The sequence below is a fragment of the Choristoneura fumiferana genome, chromosome 14 (assembly GCF_025370935.1).
Source record: "Choristoneura fumiferana chromosome 14, NRCan_CFum_1, whole genome shotgun sequence".
In the NCBI taxonomy this organism is placed as follows: Eukaryota; Metazoa; Arthropoda; class Insecta; order Lepidoptera; family Tortricidae; genus Choristoneura; species Choristoneura fumiferana.
Window position 1 is genome coordinate 2979346 of NC_133485.1, and position 27236 is coordinate 3006581.

Genomic DNA, 27236 nt, shown 5'->3' on the forward strand with positions numbered 1-27236 from the left:
TAACGTTCAAACTATCGATTCCTATAAAGAATTTGCTTCCTTCTAAGAGGCTGGAACTTCTTCACGTGTTGTTAACGCACATGTGCGTTCAAATACCTGCAAAATTATGATTTACACTGGATAATAATAGTCAACCCAATAGATACACAAACAGTGTCGACGGACGGAGCTCCGCTGCTGGAGCCCTACTTTTGTGTCGTTTTGGCCCTTCAGATTCGGACCGATGCAAGCCTAATTTAACCTTGAGATTAAAATTGGGGAAAACCCCGATTTTGAAAATAAGCTTCAGTAAAAAAGCGTATTGGGGGAAAAAAGCGAATGGAAATTTTGTTACTATCAAATAAAACAATTTTGGGGAAACGATCTAACCAACCATAAGTAGTCGTGATCACGAAAAAGCGTACTGCCCTGCACGGCATTGAATGCATTCTGCTAAGGTGACAGGGGAATCGGAGGTTGAAAGTTTAGAGGAAAGATAAAGGGGCGTACATAAATTACGTAAGGCGATTTAATTTTATTTTACAAACTAAGTTTTTCTTAAAACTACATTCCTACTATATTTATTTTATATAGAAAGAAAACTGTAACGTCGAGCTACAAAAACTAATAAAACGTGACGTGTAATATTTATATCAACGCGATAACATTTTATGGTTTTTATAGCTTTGCTGTTTGACGGCGGTTAAACCAAGCTCTAAAGCGTGTTTATACATAAACTAGCTACCCGCCCCGGCTTCGCACGGGCAAATTCAAGATTCCAAGATCCCGTATTTTCTATTGATTTCGTTTCCTTACCTACCTTGACGTGGGTCCGTGGCGGATGCGCAAACCGCGAGAGCCAGAAAAAAAAAGCCTAGCATTCTAATAGTGAAAGAATTTTTAAAATCGCTCCAGTAGTTTGCATACCGCGCGAGCCAGAAAAAAAAATAGCCTATGGCACTTTGGAATACTTTAGCATTCTAATAGTGAAAGAATTTTTAAAATCGGTCCAGTAGTTTTTGAGTTTATTCGTAACAAACATCCAAAAATCCAAAGTTAAGGTTAACACAGTAAGCTAGTTATTACTAGATTCGGTACGACTTCCGTTGGAAAAATAATAAAAAAAAAATAAAAAAAATGTATCCGACTACAATAAACCATGAAAATAATTTTCTACCAGTCTGAAGTCGGTCGGTGCCTCAGCACGAGCCAGCAGGAGTGGACCTATAGTCATCTACCTCACCAACGCACTTTATATTGGGCTTCAATCACTCCTGGTAGAAAATTATTTTCATGGTTTATTGTAGTCGGTTCAATTTTTTGATAAAAAAAAATCTCGCTTTTTAGTGTAAATAATCTAAGATACAATAGTTTATTATCAACTGCTCGTCACCTTTTAAGAAAGATTGCTTTTTCCGATGCAGAGACGTTAATTATTGAGGAGTCCGGGTGCTTCACCATCCGTTTTACAAAATGCATTACGAGGAGCATAAATTGCTTAGAAACTGTGTTAAAGTAATAAAAATTCAACCCGTGAAATACTTGTTATTGAGTAGTAACTCCGATGGTCAACTGTGGTCTTCATTATCAGTTCCATTTCACCAAATGATGATTTTCAAGAGCAAACGAGTTACTTCTAAATATATCAAATTTAATAGGGGTCCCTACCCTATAGAGGTCCCTACCCTACAACATTTGAAGAGTTCCCTCGATTTCCTTAAGATTCAATCATCAGATCCTGATTTGGTGCTTATGGGACCTAATTGAAGACATTCCTAGACGAACGCAAAACATTTTTTCAAATCGGTTCATAAATGACGGAGTTCTGAAGTAACAAACATAAAAAAAAATTACAACCGAATTGATAAACTCCTCCTTTTTTGAAGTCGGTTAAAAACACAAAATAGTCATTCTATTATTAATGATCCTCTCCTTTTCTATGAAAATCACCTTATGTTTAATGTCAAAATATCTTTATCGAATTTAGGCTATAACAAGCCTTCAAGTGGGTCGAAAAAATCTACCATCAGCTATGTTAGCGCGATTGGATAACGAGAAGTACTTAAACTAGTACGCCGAATAGGCTTAAAAATAACAACACATCAACTGCATCCTTTCTCTATTTTGCAACCAACCCGACTCATATTCGCAATTCGGACACTTGAAAAATTAACCATTTAACATTTAGAATATTCAAAAAGTTGCGGTTTCCTGGTACACAATCCGGACCGTTCACTAGACTAGAGTCTAGACAATCGATAGGTCCTTTCACAATCTGCAACCTCAAGTTACGGCAGCAAACAATTCAAAACATTGAATCGATGCAAAGAAGTCGCTAACGCGTAATCAGATTAATATCTGATTACGATTAGTTAATTTAGATTGAACTGTTAATGTAAGTCCACGTAACGTAATAGAAGAACAAAGTGATACAACAGAATATATTAGGGAAAGGACTTACAACAGAATAGTGGATCAATCGTCAATCGTTTGCAGTTGGCGGCGGACTGTTTATTCACGGAGTCGCCAGTTTCTATGTGCGGTATATAATTTTTATTTTATTTGTTTTATACGGAACGAGCACACCGTTTAATCTCAGCCAGACCACTGTAACAGCAAATGCAACGTTTAACCCACAACAGGCAGACAATGAATGTGAATCAATCCATTTTTACGAAACACCCGTGCTTGATGAATCGCCGTCTGTCCATCAAGCAGACCATCAAGCCTTTCCGCATTATGAATGTGGCCATTGTTTTGACCATCACTTATCCTTTTGACAATTTAAGTGTAAAACATTGTGTTATGAAACTTATGAAATGTTTTACACATTGCACATTGTCAATCATCGTGAGGTAAAAATATTTTGGACGTTGCGTAACTGTGATGACGGGACAGATTAATGAAATCCCATCACTTGACAAAACCGAGCTAGTGCAAGTCAGATTCGCGCACAAAGGGTACCGTACACTTATGAAAGAATGACAAAATATATGCTATTAAAGGCCGTATATACCAATCTAGACACACGGGAGCTTGTCAAGCCAAGTTCAAGCAAGAGCGTAGCCAGCGCCGAGTGTAATATTACACGAACCACTTGGTGCCACTTTTGACCCTTCTATAACTCAAAACCTCTTTAACGTAAACACATAAAACTACGGTTAATTATATCCATAAAGAAAGGACATCTAGAAGCCCAAATTGCATGAAGCTCAAACGGTTATAAAGATATGAAGGTCAAAAATTCGTAAATTTTAGCACTGACTGACTGACATATAGTACCTAAATCTAACCTACTTCCAGATGACCTAGAAGGATGAAATTTGGAATTCAGCTCGGTAATTGTGTGTAAGCGTAGGGAAAAAATTAAAAATAAAAAAAAGTTAAAAAAAATATCAGAATTAAAAAAAATATCTATGTTGAATAACTTTATAAAATGGCTGATGTAATAAAAACTGGCCAAGTCAAATCTAACCTACTTTAAGATCTCACATTTTTAAATAACAGCAATTGTTATAGGTATCCAATAAAGCAAAGAAATAGTTTAATACTTGTTCATAATGTTATTTTGTTCCTATAAATACATATTTGGATTTTGCATAGAACTTGGCACTCATTTAGATCTCCATTCTTTTTGCGGCGAAGCCCACAGCCAAGCATAATTTTTGTATTGAACTTGGCTCTCCTTTTTTACATTTATGTTTTTGCTGGGATTTAGTTTTAGCAGCACCCTGCTTCAAACGTCATTGTATTTGGTCTATTGAGTTGGTCGATTTCGGGTGATGTGATTTGCACACTAGAGCGTATATTTTATAGAGACTGTATTAATACAATTCTCAGATTTGAGCGTTGTTTTTCTGTCATGTGAATCTTAGCTGTTTTCCGCAGAAGCATTTTATTGTCAATGGAAGGGGGGACAAATTAGCTCGCAGTACTTACAGGATTAGTTGTGGGTCTAGCACGCTAGCGTTAAGGAATATAATTCTAACCAGTAGGCGAGTGCGATAGGCGTAAAATTTGATTGCTAAATGTACGGAGGTAATCTCTGTTAGTACAGTCAACAGCGGCTCTATTAGTACAGTCGGTGACTGTAACAGTGGCATGTCGCTGTAACAACTCGATTCCTACAAAAAATATACCTCGCTGATTGCCGGATTCTTCTTAACAGAGGTTTTTCCGAACCGGTGGTGGATTTTTTGACTCGCAGTAGGTATAACGTAAGTTTTCTTTTCAGACCCCCGTGTCAAAGACTGGGCGCTGATGCGTTCACCATGGCCTCTATTCTTCATCATCACCGGCTACCTGACGATCATCAAAGTCCTCCTTCCGGCTTACATGAAGAATCGACCGCCATATGAGCTGCGAAGCGTCATCAAGTGGTACAATGTGCTGCAAATCGTTGCCAATGGTGTCGTCACTTGGGGGGTGCGTACTGCTTTACTTATATTTATTAGACGTTAGTTCTGAAAGTTGGAGGCTCATTTAGTTATTTAACCAATCACGAGCAAACGTCAAACGGACCTCACGATACTAACGCCATCTAGCGATATTTCGCCTCTGTGAAAACCCTCATTGCAATTCTGCGACCACACCACACCACACATGGTAATGGTTATTGGGATTTTTTACTTGACGGACACATACACATTATTAGTCTATTTTTGCAACACGCGTGAAACGGCGGTTGAAAAGCTTCAGAATCAGGTGACATCTATTTGGCATATTTTGTAATGTCCGAATCTTATTACGCATAACGGTTTCACATAATTTATTTACGCTGAATCTTGAACTTGCCGGAATTTAGTTCGGCATAGCTCTTTGTAAGCCGAATAATTGTTTACCCGAATATTATATTAGCATTATATTAACATGGCCGCATTTTACTATGCATAATATTGTTTAACATACTTATACGTAATTTAGCTGAATTTTGATAGCCCGAAATCCTGTCCAAATCTATGTCCGAAAATAAACAAAGTACTTACTATTTCTTGATTAGTGTAAGTAATTGTAAATATAAAAACGGTAAATGGTAAAACAATAATGACTAAAAAAATAGGTTATTAGGTTAGGTTAGGTTACAATTGTATTTGTTACGGAACGAACATTACAAAACAAACATAATCTACCCCCCTTTTAACCTGGATAGGTGCGTTAGTTACCTTATGTCCCTCAGATTATGACCATCGTTTCTGTTGTAATATTAAAGGATACTAATTTTAATTACATTATGCGAAAGTAACTTTCTGCGTAAGTAATTTTCTGCCTAAACAATATTCCGAATTCGCAAATTATGCATGAAGCCCATTCGGCTTACATTGGTTATGCGTAAAAGAATTCTGCGTAATATAATTATGCGAAAACAATTTCGGCACAAATACTATTATACAAAATAAAATAAAATTATGACAAAAAAATATGCGTAAACAAGGGAGCCTTCAGAATCTAGTCCAATGTGTTCCACACTACAATAGCGGCGTCATTACATACAAGACCGTACCTGAAATGCGTATAGCGCGTGATTGATGATGGATGATGATCGAACTAAGTAGGTGCGATAGTACAACCGCCATCCATTTGCTTACTTGTATTTTTGTTATAACCGCACACTTTAAATCGCACTCCCAGACCAACGCCGCATCAACTCAATATAATATACCATTTTAATTTAGACCTTTTAAAAATGTTATTAAGTCTAAATTAAAATGGTCCATTATTTTGAGGTGATACGGTCTTCATGAAAAAAAAAACTACTTTCTTTCCTTATAAAAAATAAACGCAACGTATCACTACATAGGTAATAGTTTTCGTTCGAAACGTCGCACTTGTTGACGTGACAGTTATCACTTTTCTTTCGTGTCAAATTATTGTACACGATTGACGCTCGAAAAAAAAATTACGGTATCTGGTACTTTTCTGATTTTTGTACCAGTGGCGTGAAGTGAATATTTTGCTGGGCAATTCGGACGTCTATACAAACTATGCCAAACTGTGATCGTTGACGTCACGTAAAAGGTTCCCCAGTAGCAATACACTTGTTACAACGCCACGCGATTGTTATGTTAGTTTGCTTTTGTATTTACTTCAACATCACAATTACTCTCATCTCAAGTCTTAATATTTTATTAATATATCTTCAAGGAATCGCCGACGAGAACGTAACGAGATTATGATAGCGCAGACAGTTTTATGAGCACGTGGGAGGGAAATAGGCAATAACATTTTGACTAGCCGACAAGGATTTTGTCAACACACGGGCTAACAAACTGTAGGCTCCAAATACACATCAAAGTCAAAGTCAAAGTCAAAATATCTTTATTCAATTTAGGCTATAACAAGCACTTATGAATGTCAAAAAAAAATCTACCACCGGTACATGCCTATAGCTTGCATATTTTTGTCTGTAGCAGGCGCCCGTCCGTCAAACTTCATACAAATATATGTCACAAGCGTGCGAGCTACTTGCACGAAAATGTGCGAGCTACTGGCATGTGTTTTGGAGCCATAGGGGCTGTTTAACCATCCATTGATAAGCGTTAACCGACGGTGAAATGTGATGTCGTCTCTATTTGAATTCGAATAGACGGAGACGGCATCACATTTAACCGTCGGTTAACGCTAATCAATGGATGGTGAAACAGCCCCAGTCTTATAATTTACTCAACCATATAATAAGTTTTTCTTCAAAATCCCAGCCTATATACGTTCCACTGCTGGGCACAGGCCTCCTCTGAGAATGAGAGGACTTTGGCCACAGTTCTAACGCGGGAAAGTTTTTGTAAAAAAATATATATTTTTAATGCATTTTTTTATTTCACTGTATTTGCCTGGCATCAAATTAAATATCCGCACCGCACCAAGTTTCAAGTGATATCATTAACCCTTGAAGAGTTCCTGGCGCAGACGATCCTGGGGGGACTACCAGAATTTCACTACCAGATTAAATTATTGTCACCGGCCTTACATAATTTTGCCGTTTCAGCTCACCGAATACCAGCGGAAGTGGTCGAAAAATGATTTTGCAAATAAAACCACAACTCACAAACAAGCTGACATACGATGTACAAAAGCTTGTAAAATAAAACTGGGTATCATAAACTAAAAAGTTAGGGCTGCTGCAGACGGACTGCATTCCAACTGCAACGTAACTGTAACTACTCTTTTTTCTGATGTCCCATCAATCGTAAAAAGGTCAACTGAATAACCTAACCAACAAAAAGTTGGAAACCCCCGACTTTGTCACTTCAAAGCTCAATATCTCAAAAACGGCTGAACCGATTTTGATAAAACATGTCTAACAACCATCGATAGAATTCCTGCTTTCTAACTTAAAAAACCGCATTCAAATCGGTTCACCCGTTTGAGAGCTACGGTGCCACAGATAGCGGTCAAACTTATAACACCCCGCTTTTTGTGTCGGGGGTGTAAAAGATCCCTTTTGCAGGTGGTAGGACCTTGTGCAAGGTCAGCCCGGATTGCTACCACCATCTTGCTCGTTAATCCTGCCGTGAAGCAGCAGTGCTTGTTGTGCACTGTTGTGTTTCGGCGTGGAGAGTAAGACAGCCGGAGAAATTACTGGCACTTGAGGTATCCCATCTTAGGCCTCTAGGTTGGCAACGCATCTGCAATCCCCCTGGTGTTGCAGGTGTCTATGGGCGGTGGTGATCTCTTAGCATCAGCAGACCCACTTGCTCGTTTGCCATCCAATCGAATAAAAAAAAAAAAGGGATCATGACGCTTGTAGAGTAGATGCATCGAAATATCGGAACTACAATTAGATATTCAATGAAATAAGTTAACTATGGACCTCTCTGTGAACTATTATCTTATCTGTACCTACCGTGGCATACACTCTTAACAACACATTATGTCAAGTAGTCATATTATGTCATCTCGGAACAGAGTTGGAAAGTTGAGACAATCTGGACGTATTAATGCATGGTTATTATTTTAAACGCCTATTAAGCAGCGAGAATCGCGTTGATTTTTGAAGACGTACGTATGTCAGTAAAGGCTGTGTCACACAGATGAATCTCAATTAATATCTTAGAATGAAAAAAATTGTAGTTTTATTTATTACTGGGAGAACAATCGATCTATTAAACGGATATATTAAATCGAAAATACATATCGAAAATACAAACTAAATACTTATGTATAAAAATAAATATATTAAATTCAAATGTATACGAGACTTTTCGAGTACTATATAGGTAAGCGGTTGGTTCCCTAACTTATATGTCCACTTTGTCATACTAGTTACATAGAGAAGTGGATACTTATGCTAGGACACCGACTAGACATCTATGACATGAAGAAAACATATATAGCATACATAGGTATACTTTCCTTTAAGGCCGGCAACAGACCAGTGATTCTTCTTGAGGACATTATCAACTTCATGCGAATACAAAGCAGAAATGAAATACACTAAATACAATGCAATACGATATACGATAGGCTAAACTCACTCCAATGCGTGTAGTGTAGCCAAATAATTGGATACCATATTATATCAATATTTTCACCATGTACACAACCTAATTCACATTATTATATGAGTCGTTACACTAATCCGATCCGTCTTTAGTGCGGCGAGAATAGTGGCCGGTGATATAATTACACGTACACATTCACATGTACAGTCACCAGCACCAATATCTGACACAACTAGCGTGCATAAATATCTGATACGACTCTATTTCTAGGGCCGGAAGGACATGTCAGATATTTTTGCACGCTCCGCCTTGGCAGATATTAATGCTGGTGACTGTACATGCCCCTGTGTTACAGTATGATTGTACCTAATGAAAGTCCGGCTGTCTCATCCAACATATTTAGAATTTCTAGCTACCTATTCTGCATTTCAATCACAAATTTTCAATGACATGATGTATTAATATTTGACACGCCATATGAGTATTTCACAAAAAGTTGTCCCGTCATGAAATTGAAAAAAAAAATAGTTTTGTCAAGAAATTATTAACCCTAAGGACGAGATCATAAAACATTCTAAATTTCTTGACGTCAAAAAAAGGTCACGAAATCTTGTGAGGAAAAAATCGTAATTTTGTAACTACACATCAAAACTTTCTATTGGATCCAACAACAAAGATTATCTGACTTTTTATCACTTTTACCACAAGGTTTTGTAATTTAAAAACAATATTACTTATTTTTTGTGGTGAAATAGCGTCAGGATTTTTTTTTAATAAGTGGACAACTGAAAAATTAAAAAAATGGACCACTTTTTGAGAAATAGTCATATACGACACGTCATATAGTCATATATTTACACCGCGTTAGCACCCTCGCCATTGCGAAGTTCTAGGAATCAGACATGCACCGTCTAAATGAAGTCCTAATTCTATAGATACACGACACGACTATAAAGCACTGGCAAACAAAACAGCTTTTAAAATCAATTTACCGTCGCATGTCATCCCATCACAAGCTAAACAAAGAACGTTGAATAAAAATAGACACCGGCACCGGCCGTCTCTTTCACTACCGTACAATAAACCATTGTAGAGGATCATCGTCAAGACAAAGGCTGTTTGTAAACACGCTTTGTTGAGATTTCAGTCTATCAAAGGTGCTCCATTTCAATACCGTTTTTAGGATTCCGTATCTCAGTCGGCAAAAACGGAACCCGTATAGGATCACTTTGTTGTCCGTCCGTCTGTCTGTCTGCCGGTCTTTCAAGACCCTTTTCTCAATATCTACAGGTATCAAACCTCTTCGTTAATGCAATAAAATGATACAGTAATTAAAAAAGGTGTTTCCACACAAATTGCTAGGGAAGCGGAACCTATAAGACCTGCTGTTGTCCTAGGAGCTCCACCAACTGCAACTGCTGCGAAATTCCACCATCGCACCTCCCGTCGAAAGTCTAAATTTCATCGACATCATCTTGAGGAATGGCAATCTACCACTGTGCGTTTCCTTCGGCACTCCCTGCCACGTCCTCGTATAGTGAAATTGTGGAATCAACTTCCGTCAGCAGTGCTTCTAACAACTATGACATCGGGGCTATCAAGAAAAGGGCTTATACTTTCTTAAAAGGCTGGCAACGGACCAATGACTGTCCTTGAGTAGTTGGTACTCGTGGGCAGCGGTGATCATTTCCCATCAGATGACCCGCTAGCTCGTACGCCTTTCTCTCATAATATCCTGCCGTGAAGCAGCAGTGCTTGCACTGTCGTGTTTCGGCGTGGAGAGGAGGCGTTTAAAAAATGTACTTAAATGGTACATATGTGAGGATATGATCGATGGTCTAGCAGTTTTGCAGGTGGTAGTAGGACCTTGTGCAAGGTCCGCCCGGATTGTTACCACCATCTTGCTCGCTAATCCTGCCGTTGTGTTTCGGCGTGGAGACAGCCGGTGAAATTACTGGCACTTGAGGTATCCCATCTTAGGCCTCTAGGTTGGCAACGCATCTGCAATACCCCTGGTGTTGCAGATGTTTATGGGCGGTGGTGATCTCTTACCATCAGGAGACCCACTTGCTCGTTTGCCATCCAGTTGAAAAAGCCTAAAAATCTTAATTAGTTACCTCAGTCTGTCCACGTCAGTAACCATCTAAAATTACTCCCACATTACGTACATTTTGCTTATGACAAGGGCTAACCTAACCTAACACGAGATATTCATACACACCTACAAATTTGTACAGAAATATCGGTACGCGAATTCGACTAGCACTCCGTCGGTTTTCTTTATTTCAAACTAACCAGGGATTGATATTTATCCCACCTGATCAATGAATGACTGATGGTAAGTGCAGATGGTAAATCTGATGATAAGGCCGAAGAACTGAGACTCGCAAATGTAGGTATTTCTAGGTATTTAACCCGGTGAAACTACGTGTCATTTAATATTCATAATACGTAGTAACTCTATCTGTAAACGCAGTAAATTTCGGGCGTGCAACGCAACAAAACCAACACACTAATCTGATCAGCCACAGTGACATAATCGGATGTAACATCTAACCCGTATCCGCGTAGAGTCGTGTGTGCAAAATTAAGTTAAACCGTTGAACAAGACTTGCACTGGAAAGCTATGATTCACTGACCGAGCCGCAGCATTCTGCGCAAACAGATTGTGCACTAAGTCACAAAAAACGCATCCAGCTTGAAGCACTCAAAGCACGGATTGACAGAAAAAGTTTAAAAATCAAAAATGATGAAACGACGATCTTATTTTTTCTGAGTATTCAATTATGACTAATTATGTGATACAAAAATCTTACATATTCTAAATCAGTTGTATCTATCAGACAGATAGATTTTAAAAATGTACTTAAATGGTACATATGTTAGGATATGATCGATAGTCTAGCAGTTTTGCAGGTGGTAGTAGGACCTTGTGCAAGGTCCGCCCGGATTGTTACCACCATCTTGCTCGCTAATCCTGCCGTAAAGCAGCAGTGCTTGCACTGTTGTGTTTCGGCGTGGAGACAGCCGGTGAAATTACTGGCACTTGAGGTATCCCATCTTAGGCCTCTAGGTTGGCAACGCATCTGCAATACCCCTGGTGTTGCAGATGTTTATGGGCGGTGGTGATCTCTTACCATCAGGAGACCCACTTGCTCGTTTGCCATTCAATCGAATAAAAAAAATAGCTATAGAAATAAAAAAAACTTGCTACTTTACCTACCTACTTCATCTTTTTTTTTTGTTGTTTTGTGGTATTTATTTGTAATTGTCAGGACAGGACTAGATTTGTATGAAATACAATGTTTAAAAAAAAATTGAAAAACAACAAAACACCATGTAACAAAAGGTAAGCAAGTGAGACAATATTATGTTCATTACCTACCTACTTGTTTCTACGAAACATATGTTTTGTTTTAACGTCACGATAAGGCCTATTTCCTACCCTATAAACTAATAAAGTGATTCAATTGATATTTTGGAAAGTCTATTTTTTCAGAAAGCTAACGTTATCAAAACCATAGAAACTGGCTATCACATTCGAAAGTGTACGATCTTGCACTGCACGTAGCTGCAACACACAAAAGTGTTACGCCAATTTTGAAATATTTCGCAGGACACAAATTTCTTCCGTGAGGTCATCGATTATCGACCGAGACTAATTCAATTGTTTATTTAAGACTAATTTTCAACAGTGAATGATGAATAGCATCCGGTGCGATAAAAATCAGAAGAATGTGAATCGGAATTAATGAATACCAAAAGTATTACTCATTTGAAATTTACCACGAGCTTTGCGGTGAAGGAAAACATCGTGAGGAAACCTGCACAAACCTGCGAAGAAATTCAATGGTGCGTGTGAAGTTCCCAATCCGCACTGGGCCCGCGTGGGAACTATGGCCCAAGCCCTCTTGTTCTGAGAGGAGGCCTGTGCCCAGCAGTGGGACGTATATAGGCTGGGATGATGATGATGAAAAGTATTACTCAAATCATAAAGGTTAAGCAGCTATTATGGTCAAAGTATATTTATTTCCCGCGAAGACAGATTTGTATCTAAGTGACAGATGAAAACTGACTGACTGACTGAGAGGAGACCAGAGGCCGTATTGCCTAACGTTTCTGACGCTTGCGATCGCAATCAAATGACAGTTTTTATATGCGAGATCTGTCATTTGATTGAGATCGCGAGCGCCAGAAACGTTACGCAATACGGCCTCTGTTCCCAGCGGTGCGACGTATCGACGGTTAAGAATCAATAACACCTAACTATCGTGCTAAAAGATGGCAGATAGACGTTATTGGTTCTTAACTGTCTGTATGTTGGCCGGAGATGGTGGGGCCGCAATATTTTATTGAGATGGAGGTTATGTTTATTTCACTTGTGATGCTAATGAAACGTAAATAATGCTGATGGCAACAAATACTCAATATGTAGGTACACAAAAGTTCGCCAAACTCGTGGTTATTCACTTCAATAGCAATTTAACGAATTGGTGAATCACAAACACAAATCACAATCTAAGAAACATGAAATAAATGGATTATAAATTTAATTTTTAAAATAATTTTCCACGTCAAACATGACGTGTATTGGAAATACCAACCAATAAAAATTCCCAATCCGAATAGCAATTGGATACGTCGGTTTTTTTTTGCAAACGGACATTTGCTGTTGGCTCCTGGTGGCTTTTATGTATATAGAGCTTACCGGAGCCTGCTACTTTTAATTTTTACAAGCCTTTGTTTAGCTTTGATGTGTATGTACGGGTCAAATCGGGCATAATGTACTAATGTAAATTTGGTGACAATACAATAATCTGGCAGTGACATCCTGGTAGTCCAGCCAAGATCGTCTCCGCAGGACACAACTCTTCAATGACAGGCATCGACGTGTGATTTGGTACGAAAATGTAGTTTTGATGACAATGCAAGTACAGTGAGCAAAAAAATTGTATTAAAAATTACATTTTTAACAAAAATTTACCTACTAGTTTGTTAGGCAGCGTTTCCACCAGGTATGTGCGAGGATGTGTTGCGAGAAATGTGTTCATTAACCAATAGAAACGCGTAATTTACCTCGCCTCGCACTGCACATCTCTGGTGGAAACAGCTGAGCGGAGCGAAGCGAGGTAAATGAAACGTTTCTATTGGTTCATGAAAAACACATTCCTCGCAAGTCGCAACACATCCTCACCTCACACATCTCAGGTGGAAACGGAGCTTTAAGCTGTAGAAAAACATGGTATTGAACTACCTAGCTAAATCAAAAGGATCTTATCGCAGCCGAGTTGGTAGATAATGCAGTGTGAACGCAAACGCTCAAGGGGGACTAATTAAACATAGCTGAGGGCTAATGGAATTCCAGAGAACCAAAAACATCGTTCTGTAGCGTAGCGGTTATATTAATCAATGCCAACATTATACCAGCAATGGTTTCAGAATTTGTGAAGATAATTATTGTTTCCTCTCTCGTAACTTTGAAGGCTGCTTTGAGACTTGGTAATTTGAATTTGTTTACAGCTACGAGTACCTATATTTAGATATTTTGATAAATCAGTATAAAACCGATTTTCAACCCAATTATATTTTTTATGTACTTAACATTGGCTGTATATCTTAGGGTATGGTAAATTCAGAAGTTGTCAAATGCCATATACTGCGCAAACGAATTCATGGCCATTAATAAATAAAGTCATAAGGTTAAACTGCTCAGAAAAAGGATTACAACGTAATAACACGAAATAATCCGGCCGCCTAATAGGATTACCTTATACTATATGTTGTATGTTGTATCTCATCAAGCAAGACCCATATTCTCAGTGGTATGGTATCGAGATCAATCAATCTTGAGATTGCATGGAAAATCTATGATACTTTTATGGAAACTCGAAACCGAGATAAATCTCGATGCCACTGAGTCTTCAGTCTGAGGCGGGTTGCCTGGGAAATTGTCAAACTAGTTAAAAAGAGTTCCGAGTTTCTGAAGACCATTTTGTCCTAAAATACTAAATTATACTCTGTTTATTAAACCAAGATACTAAAATGACGTTTCATGTGTTACCTGTTTTTTACATGTCATAAATAGTGATGTGCCACAACCGGTCATCACCGAAAAGTTTCGGTAAGTAGTACCTATATTGCTTAAATTTTATTTATGTTTCCACAAAATATGATGTTTTATCGATTACTTATTTGCAATTATGTCGAAAACCGAAGACAGAGAGCAGCACTATTCGTATTATAATGCTGGTCACATTATTTTTACTTTTGACATTTCATACTGTCACTTTAGTATCTTGATTTAATAAACAGAGTATACATGGTTTAACTCACGATTATAACCGAACCGAACTGTTCCTAACTTACAATCGTGATTTGAATCATTTAATTTAGTATTTTAATCACATATGTCTCATGAGAGCTTAAGTAAGTTTGTCGTCTTTGTTATTTCTGATTGGCGAGTTTCTATTTATAAATATTTTCTAAGGCTGTAGGTATGTTATGTCCTGAACAAAATAGTAAGTTTCCTTTTCAAAGCTTTGTAAGACTTTCTATTGACACTGAAGTTGTTCGCGCAAAGGACCGGAACCCTTCATCCTCACTCACTGAAGTCACGAGATAAATTGATTCTCACAATCTCGACTTGGCGACATTTTGAGGACGTTACGAAAGAAGGGTGAAGTTTTTTCATTTAACTATTCAATGACAAGATCTTTAACGATTAAAAAAGCTACCTACTGCTCATACTGGATTGGACTTTAGCAAAATGAAATTGGGATTATGTCCTATAATTTTATTTCTTTGATATTTCCTAATGGGCCTTAGTGAAGTGACTCTATGTCTGACGATCTCAATCGAGCGTTTGGAGTTATTTTTCCACAGTAAGATGTCAACAAATAATAAAACACTCGACGCAACTTTCGAAGAATTTCGTCGTCGGAGAAGAATAAACCAACCTACACGAACCATGCCAAGTATTGCCCCTTCTCTCGCCACTTCCTAAACAATTGCACCGACCTTCATTGATTCTCTAAGGACTTTCTTCGACGCGACAAATCTTGTAGCATGTGTATTTTATAAGAGTATCTCAATGTATATCAACTTTTAAGTACATGTTCCAGTGTGCCTTGAATGTACTTTAAACTTGGTAAAGCTGAAGGGTACAATGGAACAGTTAATTTTAGACTTTGTGAAGTTTTCTCCTTTATGTGTAATCCAATCCATCCCGAGTTCAATAACGAACTTAGCAATAAAGTTAGTTTCGAAAATACCGTTCATACCTGCGAGCCGAACGTCTCGGAATTTCAACAGAAAACTCGTTTCAAAGTCAAACAGCCTGAAATCGCTTCGGGTCTCGGTGTTAAGGGAATTGGCAATTTTAGGATTCACTAAAATAGAATCTGTGTTATAATATTAATGTTGTTAGTTAAATCTTGTCTGAAACGACTTAGGAGTGTCGAGAATCAGCTTGGCGGGAAATGTCTTCACTTCCTATAATTATAAAATAATGTTTCATATTGTAGTCTAATTCGTAACATTAAATGTAAGTATTGATTCTAACTAGCAGCGCTTCATAAAATTCATTATCGACAAGAGAGGAGACTGGAAAAATGAAAAAATAATCCCAATCAAAATATTAGACGCTATGTCGATAAGGCTCTCTTTTGAATTTATACAGAAGCATTACTTAGGTAGCTGGGGCATTAGAAAAACGAAATTTATTTGGAGAAAGAAGTACTTCTCTCTATCATTGAAAATATATTGTATATTTATAGGTAAGATATCTTCTACCTATATAGCCAGAAGTTCTTCATATTGGAGTTTTTTTCTAAAATGGCAGCATACGTTCGAAAATTTGTGTGTTCAAGAAGCATTTATAATTATATATAATAACATTTGCCTCAGTTTTTTAGCCATTCAACCAACAAAAATGTGGCTAAATATTAAATATATTTATCTACCATCTGTTTCAGATAATGACCTCTGGTTGGACTACAACGTACCACTTCGGCTGTGTGTTACCGGACTACTCCTTAAACCCAGAACCGCTTAGGATGCTCAGATTCCTCTGGTGGACGATCATACTCAAGTTGATGGAACTATTCGAGACGGTGTTCTTTTTGATGAGGAAGAAAGAACGGCAGGCGTCGTTCCTGCACGTCTATCACCATTGCAGTACGCTAACCATCATCTGGTCGGGAGTTAAATACGTAGGAGGTATGTTATGTTACCTATGCTATATAATTTTCATAAGTGACAAAATACACGAAAGGATGATGGTTCGAATAAAAATGTCGATAGGGAGAAAACGAAAATTATCGCATGTGAATTTGTAATTTATATTGTTACAAAACAAAATTAAAACTGTATGTGATTTTTCTCTCTCAAGCATCGATCGTGCGCCAGATTACTTATTCCACTTACTTATTCTATTATTTAGTTTAAAAAAAATGGCTCAGCAACGACATTAACAGATATCATATCACACCATGAAAATTGTGACACAGCAGTTCTAGGATCATTCCTCCAAAAATGTCGTATGCACGAAACCCATTTCTACCGGAAAAGCTTATTTCATAATCTATTACAGCTACTTACATTGCGTGTAGGGCGCTTTGTCGAAATCACCCGAAAACGGCGACGTCGCTCACGCAACTGTTCACGCATTATAACATAATTTTGACTTATTGTGAAATAATCATTAGCAGTAATTGTAGGAAATAAAATTGTCCTCGTCACCATGTAACGGTACAAACGTGGCGTTTTATAGGCAGAGATAGAAGAATACGTCATGAAATATACACAGTTAATGTAGACACTCTTCGAACGAGGTATAAAAGAACTTTCAACCTCTTATCATTTAAGACACTGATTTCGAATCTCACACCAATGAGGAATTTGAATCCGATTACAGACCGAGCACTTCGTTCAAAATTAACTATTACAATGGCATTAAATAGAAACAGAAGCAAACAAAACAAAATCCCATCTTAGCAGTTACCAACTCCTTCTATTGTCCATAAATAGTCCACGGTTGCTCTTTAAGAACTCCATTTAAATTAATAGTAGAGTTTGATTGCTACGAAGGGGAGTGAGGGAGGATTTGCGTTGACTGACAATGAAATGGCGCCGCCGCTCCGCCACCCCTCAAATGGATTAAATGACATCGAAGCGCTTTGCAAAAAGAATGACATGCCCATCAGTCGCCTGGTGATGTTGTAGGATTTCAGTTACCCTCTTAGCAGTCAGTTAGTAACAGTTTGTTAATTTTGAACTTGTTCCTTATTATTAAATCTTATGTTGATGAAAGTTTAAGCTGACTTGGATTATGGATACACCAATATTTTTTTCATCCACGTCTTAATTATCACAATGATCTTATTCACATGTTGTTACGATTTTACATAGTAAATGTCATGTTATGGGCAATCATTGTCTGACATGGAAAAACATTACGATACAACTCTTGGTCAAGTTTTGCTTCAACCACGCAAAATACCAGCAATAGGCAGGCCCTACATACATTTGTATATTTTATGGCACAGCTGCCATACTGCCACAGTACCTACCCCCGTTACTTTACGACATCGCTGTATTTGCTATTTGCCCTACTAAACGCCGGGTTGTACCCACTTTAAGCAAATATTTGTATACAAAAGGCGACTGTTCCAGCGCTATACATTTCTAGCTCGCGCTTCCCAGGTAGTCTTGTTGAAGCTTTAATTTGCATACTAATCACTGTTACTTTCAGGTTAAAAGTTGTAGAACTCCCTATCCTGTAGGAATCTCCAATTGTCATTGGGTCTTTTTAAACGTTAAATAAATGGAGCTTTTGTACATTTAGCTTTAAGGTAGGGTACTTGGGTTTGTGCTGAGTGTTGATGTGGCAGGTGTCAGAACTTTCTTTTTCATATGACATAGCCTCAAAGTACAATGACAGGGGATGGCAAAGCGCCTTTTCTCCTCAACCAAAAGCCCTTTGCTCTGAGGATGAACTCTGCTTGAGTTCGACACGCGACATTGTTGCGTGGTGGTAGTGATAGTTGGGTTTGTGTGTGTTCTTACAGTGTGCTGGTAGAGGAGCTGCATGAACACACATTTGTTGTATTTACCTAGCTATCGTAAGATTGCGGGTGAGCAAAGAAATTGTACATAGTTCATTGATATGGCGCTCCGCAAACTAACGCCTGATTCAGTAAACTATTTAAAATATGAAATGTATGACCACATTGATGATAGGAAATATTTCCTTGTCTGCGTTTTGCCGTTTGTGTGAGTTTTATTGCGCTATGAGTTTGTAGGGACGTAAAAAGAAAAACTTACTTTTGTTCGCCTCACCTGATATGAAAAGTGGCTTTTATTTTAAAAATAACATTACGAACCCTTTGTCCGAACTCACCTTTGTTATTTTATTTATTCTCTACCTTTTGTAATGTTATTTATTAATTCTTCATATGTTTTGTCAAAGGTTTTTGCCGTATAAAATATCAACAAAACTAGCTATTCAATCACAAATATCAGTTCAATTTATATTAGAACAGGTCCTAAACAAATATGATCAGAAACAGTCCAACCCATTTCGCTAAAGAAAACAACAAAATCGTAATAATTATAGAAATGACGTATATGCCTTACGTTGCTCCATTTTCGGAGATAACACAAATTTAAAAAACCAATTTGCATTTAATTTAGGCAGTAGAATAATCTGATAAATATCTTGCCAGGCAGTAGTCAAAGCTTTGGCTTCCACCTCTTAGTTTTAAAGAAACGCTGCACGTAATTTGGAGGCAAAAATATTAGGCTTAAAAATAAAAATTGTTAAGTCCCTCATGGTAGTTTTCTAGATTCATTTGAATTGCGAATGCAATATGATAATTATGATACTTACCTATCTAATACTTGTTATTTATTTTAATGCTATTATGATTATTATTTTTTATTTTTAGCTGTGAGGAGCGAGATTCGGGATTCGTATCTTGCCGTCCCAGTCCCACTGACGCTTTATTTAATACGAGAGTGAGACGGACGGTACAGTGCGAACTTCGGTTTTCAAATTTCGTAGTGTTTATGTTGTGTTTGTTTATATATTTACATTGTGTTCTATGTACTGTGCGAAGAATGAATAAATATTTATATTTCTTTTTTTGAATGCAAGGTGTTTCAAAATATTTCAGTAGATGATCGATACGGTCGATGTCTTGCCATATGGCATACAAATAGCTAAATTCACATCCAGCGTGCGTTTTATCACCAAATTAGTTTTAAATATTATTGATTATAAATATGTATGTTAGTCTGTAAGGTATTTATTGTATGGGCCAAGTTGCCCGAAATAAATGAATTTATTATTATTACTAGCTTTTATCCGCGGCTTCGCTCGCGTGAACCATAAATATTTCAAAGAAGCAAGTAATCAAGCAAGCATGCAAGTGAGCATGTAAGCAAGCATGCAAGCAAGCATGCAAGCAAGCATGCAAGTAGGTAACCATCTAAGCAAGCTTGCAAGTGAGCATGCAATTTTACAAGAAATAGTGCCAGCATTTGGGAGTATGCTTGCTTGATTTGTTGTTTGCATGCTTGCTTGCCTTCTGGCTTGCAAGCTTGCTTGCCTGTATGCTTGCTTGCATGCAAACAACAAATCAAGCAAGCAACTCCCAAATGTGCAAGAAATAGTGCAAGCAAGCATGCAATCAAGCATGCAAGCAAGCATGCAAGCCAGCATGCAAGAAAGCACGCACACAAGCAAGTACGCATGCAAGCAAGCAGAGTTAGTACGCCAGTGGTGGTTGTGAAAATCAGTTCATCATCATCATCAACATCATCAGTTCGTTTATCGCTATCCCGCCAGAACTATGCTATTTTCCGGGATAAATACTATCCTATGTCCTTCCCCGGGACTCAAACTATCTGTATACCGAATTTCATCTAAATTGGATCAGTAGATCCAGAGATTACCTCCTACAACATCACAAACTTTACCTCTTTATAATATTATAGTATATATAGTATAGATTATTATTATAAAATAATATATTCTTGAAAATACCTATGCTTTCATGGCCAGAAAATTATAGAGCGCTACTTTATATTGTCTAACCAGTTGCAGTATTCTTTTCGGTAACTTGTAGACTTTTGGTGCCATTACCATAAAGTAAGTGGTGAGGATTGCTGAATCCAACAGCTCGCTGAAATATTAACAAAAATTTTCAAAGAACTGGACCTTTGAAGTCCTTGGAACCACCAAGGACTTGCATTTTTTTTTTCTCTAAACTCATCGTTAATAATCATAAGTAAACCTCTATACTCGTACCGTACACTGCTGTTTATGCCAGCCAAACGGAAGCATCGCCAGTTCATTAGTGAAATATCAATCTTCTCGATTCACTAACGACGCGTGAAGGAAGCGTAACGTCTGCGAATGTCGTGAAGACTGAGCCCGGCTTTTGTAGGTCACTGTGTTCTTTGAAGACAAATAAGACAAGATTGGAAAGGTGGCTTCAAAGAATTGAATCCAGAAGAACCTTATTGCAACAGTAACAAATGAGGCTGACATATAATATACAATATATAATACTTAAGCCTCATTAAAATATTAGACAAAAAAAAACAGGAAAAAAGCAATTAGATACGTGTTTTTTTATTTGCTTAATGTTGTAATTAACTCTTTATTGTAATTACAGAAATAGAGAAACACCCACAATTTACAAATGTTAAAATACAAATACATGTACAAAAGCGAACTTATTCCTTTTAGGGATCTCTACCATGTAATGTGATGTAATGTTTTGATTATTTTACCATAAAACCTACATAAAGCCAAATAGCACAAGTTTCTCAACAAAAAGCAAGAAATCAACTTCAAATTCTAGTGAAAACAGAAGCATTCTGAACGTGAACAATAAACTGGACTATTTTAGAAGTCTAACAGGTGATACAGCTCAAAAACGAAGTCTGAAAAAAGCTCGCAAATCAAGAAAAAAAAACAAGTAATACTCCGTGCCAATCAGTCACAGAATCCCAGCTACCCAAACGTGACGGAAGAACGCTCACATCATGAATTGGGAATCGAAAACTAATTCGGTGTGTTAAATTTCGATTCGCCGCGACAGCAATAAGATGTAATTTTACCGCGTTGACATAGGCATCAACGACACGTAATGTATCTTAATGTCACATAAAATTGTTGGGACGAATCGTCATGCGAGCCGTGTACCGTGATCCTATACTCGTAAAGGTGGAAGTAAGTAATGTATTTACAGTGATATTGAGACCAACATTTTATTTTTGACGAGTTAGGAAAATAAATCTTAATGACGTTAAAGCCGTGGGAATGAATGAGTTTTTTGTTAAATTAATTGTTTCTTTACTTCTGACAATTCAAAGGTTTTTCATTTAGGTTGTGATGTTAGTGAAAGAAAGTCGACACTTTATTTCACTATCATTACTACTTAACTGAAAAGTAATCAGTATTAAGAGGTTCATTTTAATACGTTGTTAACCATTTAAATTTAGAGTTAAGTTCTCCTTTATGTAAAAATAGATATTTCATCAACATAACAAATTTTGGAAACTTCACTCCAGGCTCCCAAAACCTGCCAAAGAACGGGGCAAAATGCTGTGTCCTTCACAGTCTCACTTCTTCATGAACATCTCGCAGTGACATTTGATTTGACCCCTTTCACGAAACCTCCAGTCCAGTACCCCGTCAAGTCACGCTGGGAATATGCTAAAAATAAATCTATTCAGCTAGCGAAAGTACCAAGACGGACGAGTGTGGATGGAACAAAGGCCGGTTTTAATTGCGACCCTGGTTTAGGAAGCTTTGAAGAGGAGATGTTCTGGGCGGCTGAAGCGAGGGACCGCGACTATGTAGAGCTTTGATACTTGAAAAAGTTTGTCTGGGCCCGGATTCCTCGCCGGACATTTAGGACATCCTGTACTAACTTAAAAGCCATTCTTACGTAACATATTATAATCAAATATAATAATAACATAATGGTAAAACCTAAATTAACTTTTAACAAATAAAAATCTTTGAACATGAAACCTTTCATTTGAAAATCTTTGGTTTGAAGTTCCAAAGGATCCTTTTCTAGAACCAGATTAAATCAGACTTAAGAAGCAGGGGGTCCGAGAAATCTTACTTGCCCTTATCTACATCTACAAAATGACTAAAATCACTTTTACGTAATTAATAACAACGATAAAAAAAGACTTGAATAGGATCCGTGAAATCATATTCTTACATCACATATCAGTCTAAATTCACACATTACATACATACAAACAAACACTTTGACATTACAAGAGATGCGGGGTGATACGTGAATTTCAACGTATAAATAGAAGACGAATTCTGTTCTGTACTGTCTTATTTTCTTTGCTTCTATGAAAGCACACAGTAAAAAAATAACCAGGTTGGAACCATTTCACAATCAATTTTCCAGTGATTTCTCTAGCAAATGTATAGGATATTATCATGCCATTCGCAGCGAAAATGTTCCACAATGTACGCTGAACGTTTATAAAGAGCATTCTATAAATGCAGCGAACCAAATACGAAACAAGCCCTATAAAGCACCAATTAACCTTTTACCCAATTAAACATTGGAAGAGCTCTTAGAACCGGGATGAATAATTAATATGCACAAATTGAAACACAGAAAGCTCATTTAGCATAAGCCTCAGCCATTGAGGGTGAGGGGTGTATTTTTAATGTATTCAATATTCAACGAGCGTTTGAACTGAATTCATAACAAATGATTTAGGTCTTATGCATGGCTTGGGTAAAGGTGGGTTACATTGGTTATTCTATTATAAATTGGGCTTGCGCGTACCGGAGCCAATGAAATTCATACTAACTTCTTACTGGTAATGTAATGTCAAAACGTATGAACAGGTTAAATGACTTAATTTTTTAAAACTTGACTGTGCAAGCGATCCTAAAACAGTTCCTTTTGTCATCAACTCCCCCACCCCATCTTCGCACGTGTGTTCTAACTAATAAAGAAAATGACAACGGCGCTAGTGCGATACATGTTTGTGTTTTATGAAAATCCACTCTCCTTTTGCTTCAGCAAGAAATATCACATATACATCCCACAAACTCAACCACAGCTACACTACGACGTGTTATGCCGATCGGTCTGCCATATGTTTTACTAAGCACATCACAATACCTATGCCTGGGCCAACACTTTAAATACAATACAAACATTCTTTGTTGCATACCACAAATAAATACAATAATTGCATACAGAGACAAAATGCAGGGTAGACAAATAGGCGGTCTTATCGCTTAGTTACTTCGACATATCATGAAATAGCGGCGTTTCATGATATACCTACGGCGTTTCATGATATATTTACGGCGTTTCATAAATAACACACTTACGACGTTTCATGATATACCTTCGGCGTTTCATAATTTCATAATACATACACCTATGACGTTTCATGATATACCCAGGAATATCATGATCTGGCTGATTTTAGGATCAGGCGACGAGATCCACCCACACCCTTTAGGCAATGACGCGACGATCGTCGACATTGTCGTTTTTCTGCGTATGTCAGCTTCTGTTTTTGAAACAAAACAAGTTTATGCTCTAAATAGCGAGACCAATAAATAGAGCACACTGAGATATTTCGCGATAGCAACTAATGAAGTCGACAAACATCTCGATAAGAGATAGGAATATTATCTTAAAAATAATTGGGCAAGACTTAATTCTGCAAAGTCATTTCGATTTAAATGGTTATACATTGAATGCATTTTGTGAATAACTTGAGTGTTGTCATATTGCAGGATAAACAACAGTGTTTGTCAGCAGATAATGATTGTTTTATTTATAGAAACAAACATCAAAATCTGAGATATTATTTATCTCAAGATAATTCGAGTCAGACAACAAAGAATATAAATTAAAATGAGGTCATCACTTTCTTGACAACTGTCACATTTTAGTCCCTAAGGCTGCTTGCACGGTACAGTGTGAACTAATGTATGGCCAATTTAATAGATCACATTTGACATCAACTGTCATAGCTTCCTAATTGTGAGATCTTTTCTTATTATTACAATAAGAATCTGTTTCATTTCTCATTAGTAAATTTTGTGACAACTAAATGTGATGCTGGCGCTGTTTAATCGAACAAAACAAACAGATATGTGGCAGGTGGTAGGACCTTGTGCAAGGTCCGTCCGGATTGCTACCACCATCTTGCTCGCTAATCCTGCCGTGAAGCAGGAGTGCTTGCGCTGTTATGTTTCGGCATGGAGAGTAAGACAGCCGGTCAAATTACTTGACTTGAGGTATCCCATCTTAGGCCTCTAGGTTGGCAATGCATCTGCAATAACCCTGGTGTTGCAGATGTTTATGGGCAGTGGCAATCTCTTACCATCAGGAGACCCACTTGCTTGTTTGCCATCCAGTCGAATTAAAAAAAAAGATTTGGCATCACAGATATCTATTGTCTTTGTCTTACAAAGAACAGTGCCAAATTTGATTACTAAACCCAGCAGATGAGATTTCAAGATTTTATCCCAATCCCGTAAGAATATTGGGATAAAAGAAGCCTGTGTTATTCCAGATGTCCAGCTATCCTCATACCAAATTTCATCCAAATCAGTCCAGCTGTTTTAACGTGAAGGAGTAAGATGCGTGTATGTTACACACACTCACAAACGTTTATAATATTAGTAGTACTTTTATAACAATGCATTTATAATATTAGTAGGACTCTGTGTTTTCATTTTCTAATTTAGTTGTTTAATTTGTTTATTAAAATTCAATTTGCCCTCAGGTGGCATAGCCTCATTCTCGCCAATGATCAACAACGCTGTACATGTGGTTATGTACAGCTACTACTTGCTGTCTTCAGAGGGAAGCCCTACCGTAAAGGCCACACTCATTAAGTACAAGAAGTGGATCACTATTATGCAAATGGTAAGTTAATTAATACTTCCCACGCTAGAAAGATTAGTACGAGACATTGCAAGTAGTGAAGTGTGTAATTTTGTATGATTTTATTTACTAACTCGATGATAAAAAATTCGTGAAAGAACCCTTTTCCAGGCCGCGCTAATTTAGATATGCTACTATAAAATGAATCATAGTATATTGTTTACGTATGAGGGATTAATTTAAAAACGAATAGTATTTTTAATGTCTTCAATTGATTTTGCACCATATTGTAAATGTAGCAAGGTCGAATACTTGTGTACATTTATGTGGTCGCTATATGCACTATGTTTGGAAAAGGGTTAAATGAAAAGTGGCTAAGTGCCAATCATACTCCGGCACTAAGGGTTCCCTACAAATTTTATGGTATGTCAAAATATGATGACAGAAATAACTGTTGCATAGAATTTAACAAACAAGGTTGCTCATTAAGTAGAGTCAGTTCAACCCTATTAATACCTCCAAGTGACAACAACTTGTATATGTCATCAACTGAATAGGTATAAAAATATTAAGTTTCTCTTTTTCCAGATTCAATTCACATTTATGCTGGTCTACAGCAGTCAAGTCTTCCTCCCAAGTTGTCCCGCATCAATGGGCATTCCGTTGCTGTACTTTCCCAATGTTATATTTGTTTATTACATGTTCTATAAGTTTTTCAAAAAGAACTATGTCACAAGAAGTAAAGCGGAACTAAATGGCAATGGAGTAAAAAAATCTGATTAAGTTACTGATACGAATGGACAGATTAACACATTTGTGACCAAGAACCCGGTAATCGGGTTCTGTGTTCATAGGAAGTTTTCACTACAAAGCGGAAAAACTCTGCGCATAGCAAATTGTGGTTGCGAATTAAACCCTTTAAAACCATTGCAAAATAAATCTATTTCTTTTATAAAATATGTGATTCTAAAAAAGGTGGACACATACAATAAAAAAAAAACAATGTTTAAATTTGTTTCAGGTGGTAGTTAATTCCCATACATTTTCAAATGTATCTTAAAAACCATGTAGCCCCATTTATCCTCGTAAGTCCTTGCATACTTCATAAATAAATATCAAGAGATATTAATTCTAAGAATAACTGCCGAATTTACTATGTGGAGTCAAATTTTTCAATGAAATGTCAACTATAAATCCATTGAAATAATTTAAAAACTCCTATTACTGAGAATTATTGGCTCGGTCTGTAGAACTATGTAGGGTAAAAAAAATCAGGGCTTACAAGGTTATAGTTTATTTAGGAATAGTATACTAACCCCCTGTTTCACCATCGATTGATTAAATTTATTTGACGGATAAAAGTGATGCAGTCTCTGTTTGTTTTGTTTGAATAGACGGAGATGGCATCACATTTATCCGTCAAATAAAATTAATCAATGGATGGTGAAACAGCCCCTTAGGTATGAAATTTGAAATGTTAATAAATCCTGCCACTGTCATTTCAAAGATCAATAATGTCATAAACATTTGAACCCATTTTAATCAAACTTAGCTAAGTACCATCTCAATTAAACTAGTATTCAATTTAAAAAACCTGCTTCAAAATCAGTCCATCAGTTTGGGAGCTATGATGTTATAGACAGATACACAGACACATCAAATTTATAGCACCCTCTTTTAGCATTGGGGTTTAAAAAGAAAGACCTATAGAAAAGAAGAAACAAACTTTAAAATATGTAAAACTGGGCAGTTTTGAAGGAAGGAGTGTATTGTTAATAGTTTATTCTAATTAGATATTCTTTAAGGCAACTAGCAAGAACAGTTATTTTTCCAATTTAAAAACAGGTTTTATGACACATTGTTGTAAGTTCAGAACATAAAATACCTAACAAATGTAAACTTAAGGCCCGTT

At 37.1% G+C, this 27236-nt stretch overlaps 2 protein-coding genes across 3 annotated transcripts in view; one reads left to right on the forward strand and one right to left on the reverse strand.

Annotated features, from left to right (window-relative positions):
• The window catches only part of LOC141434732 (oxysterol-binding protein-related protein 9), a 106985-nt gene that overhangs the window by 79280 nt on the left and 469 nt on the right, over nt 1-27236 (reverse strand). The window lies entirely within an intron of this gene.
• On the forward strand, nt 1173-26140 carry LOC141434735 (very long chain fatty acid elongase 7-like). Of its 2 annotated transcripts, none has more exons than XM_074097179.1 (5): nt 1173-1256; nt 4214-4404; nt 16391-16634; nt 25224-25366; nt 25913-26140. In XM_074097179.1, the coding sequence occupies exons 2-5, from the start codon at nt 4240-4242 to the stop codon at nt 26105-26107; spliced, it is 747 nt and encodes a 248-aa protein (XP_073953280.1). In that variant the 5' UTR covers nt 1173-1256; nt 4214-4239; the 3' UTR covers nt 26108-26140. The 2 variants fall into 2 exon arrangements, with proteins under 2 accessions (XP_073953280.1, XP_073953279.1); XM_074097178.1 differs by lacking the exon at nt 1173-1256 and adding an exon at nt 2480-2521.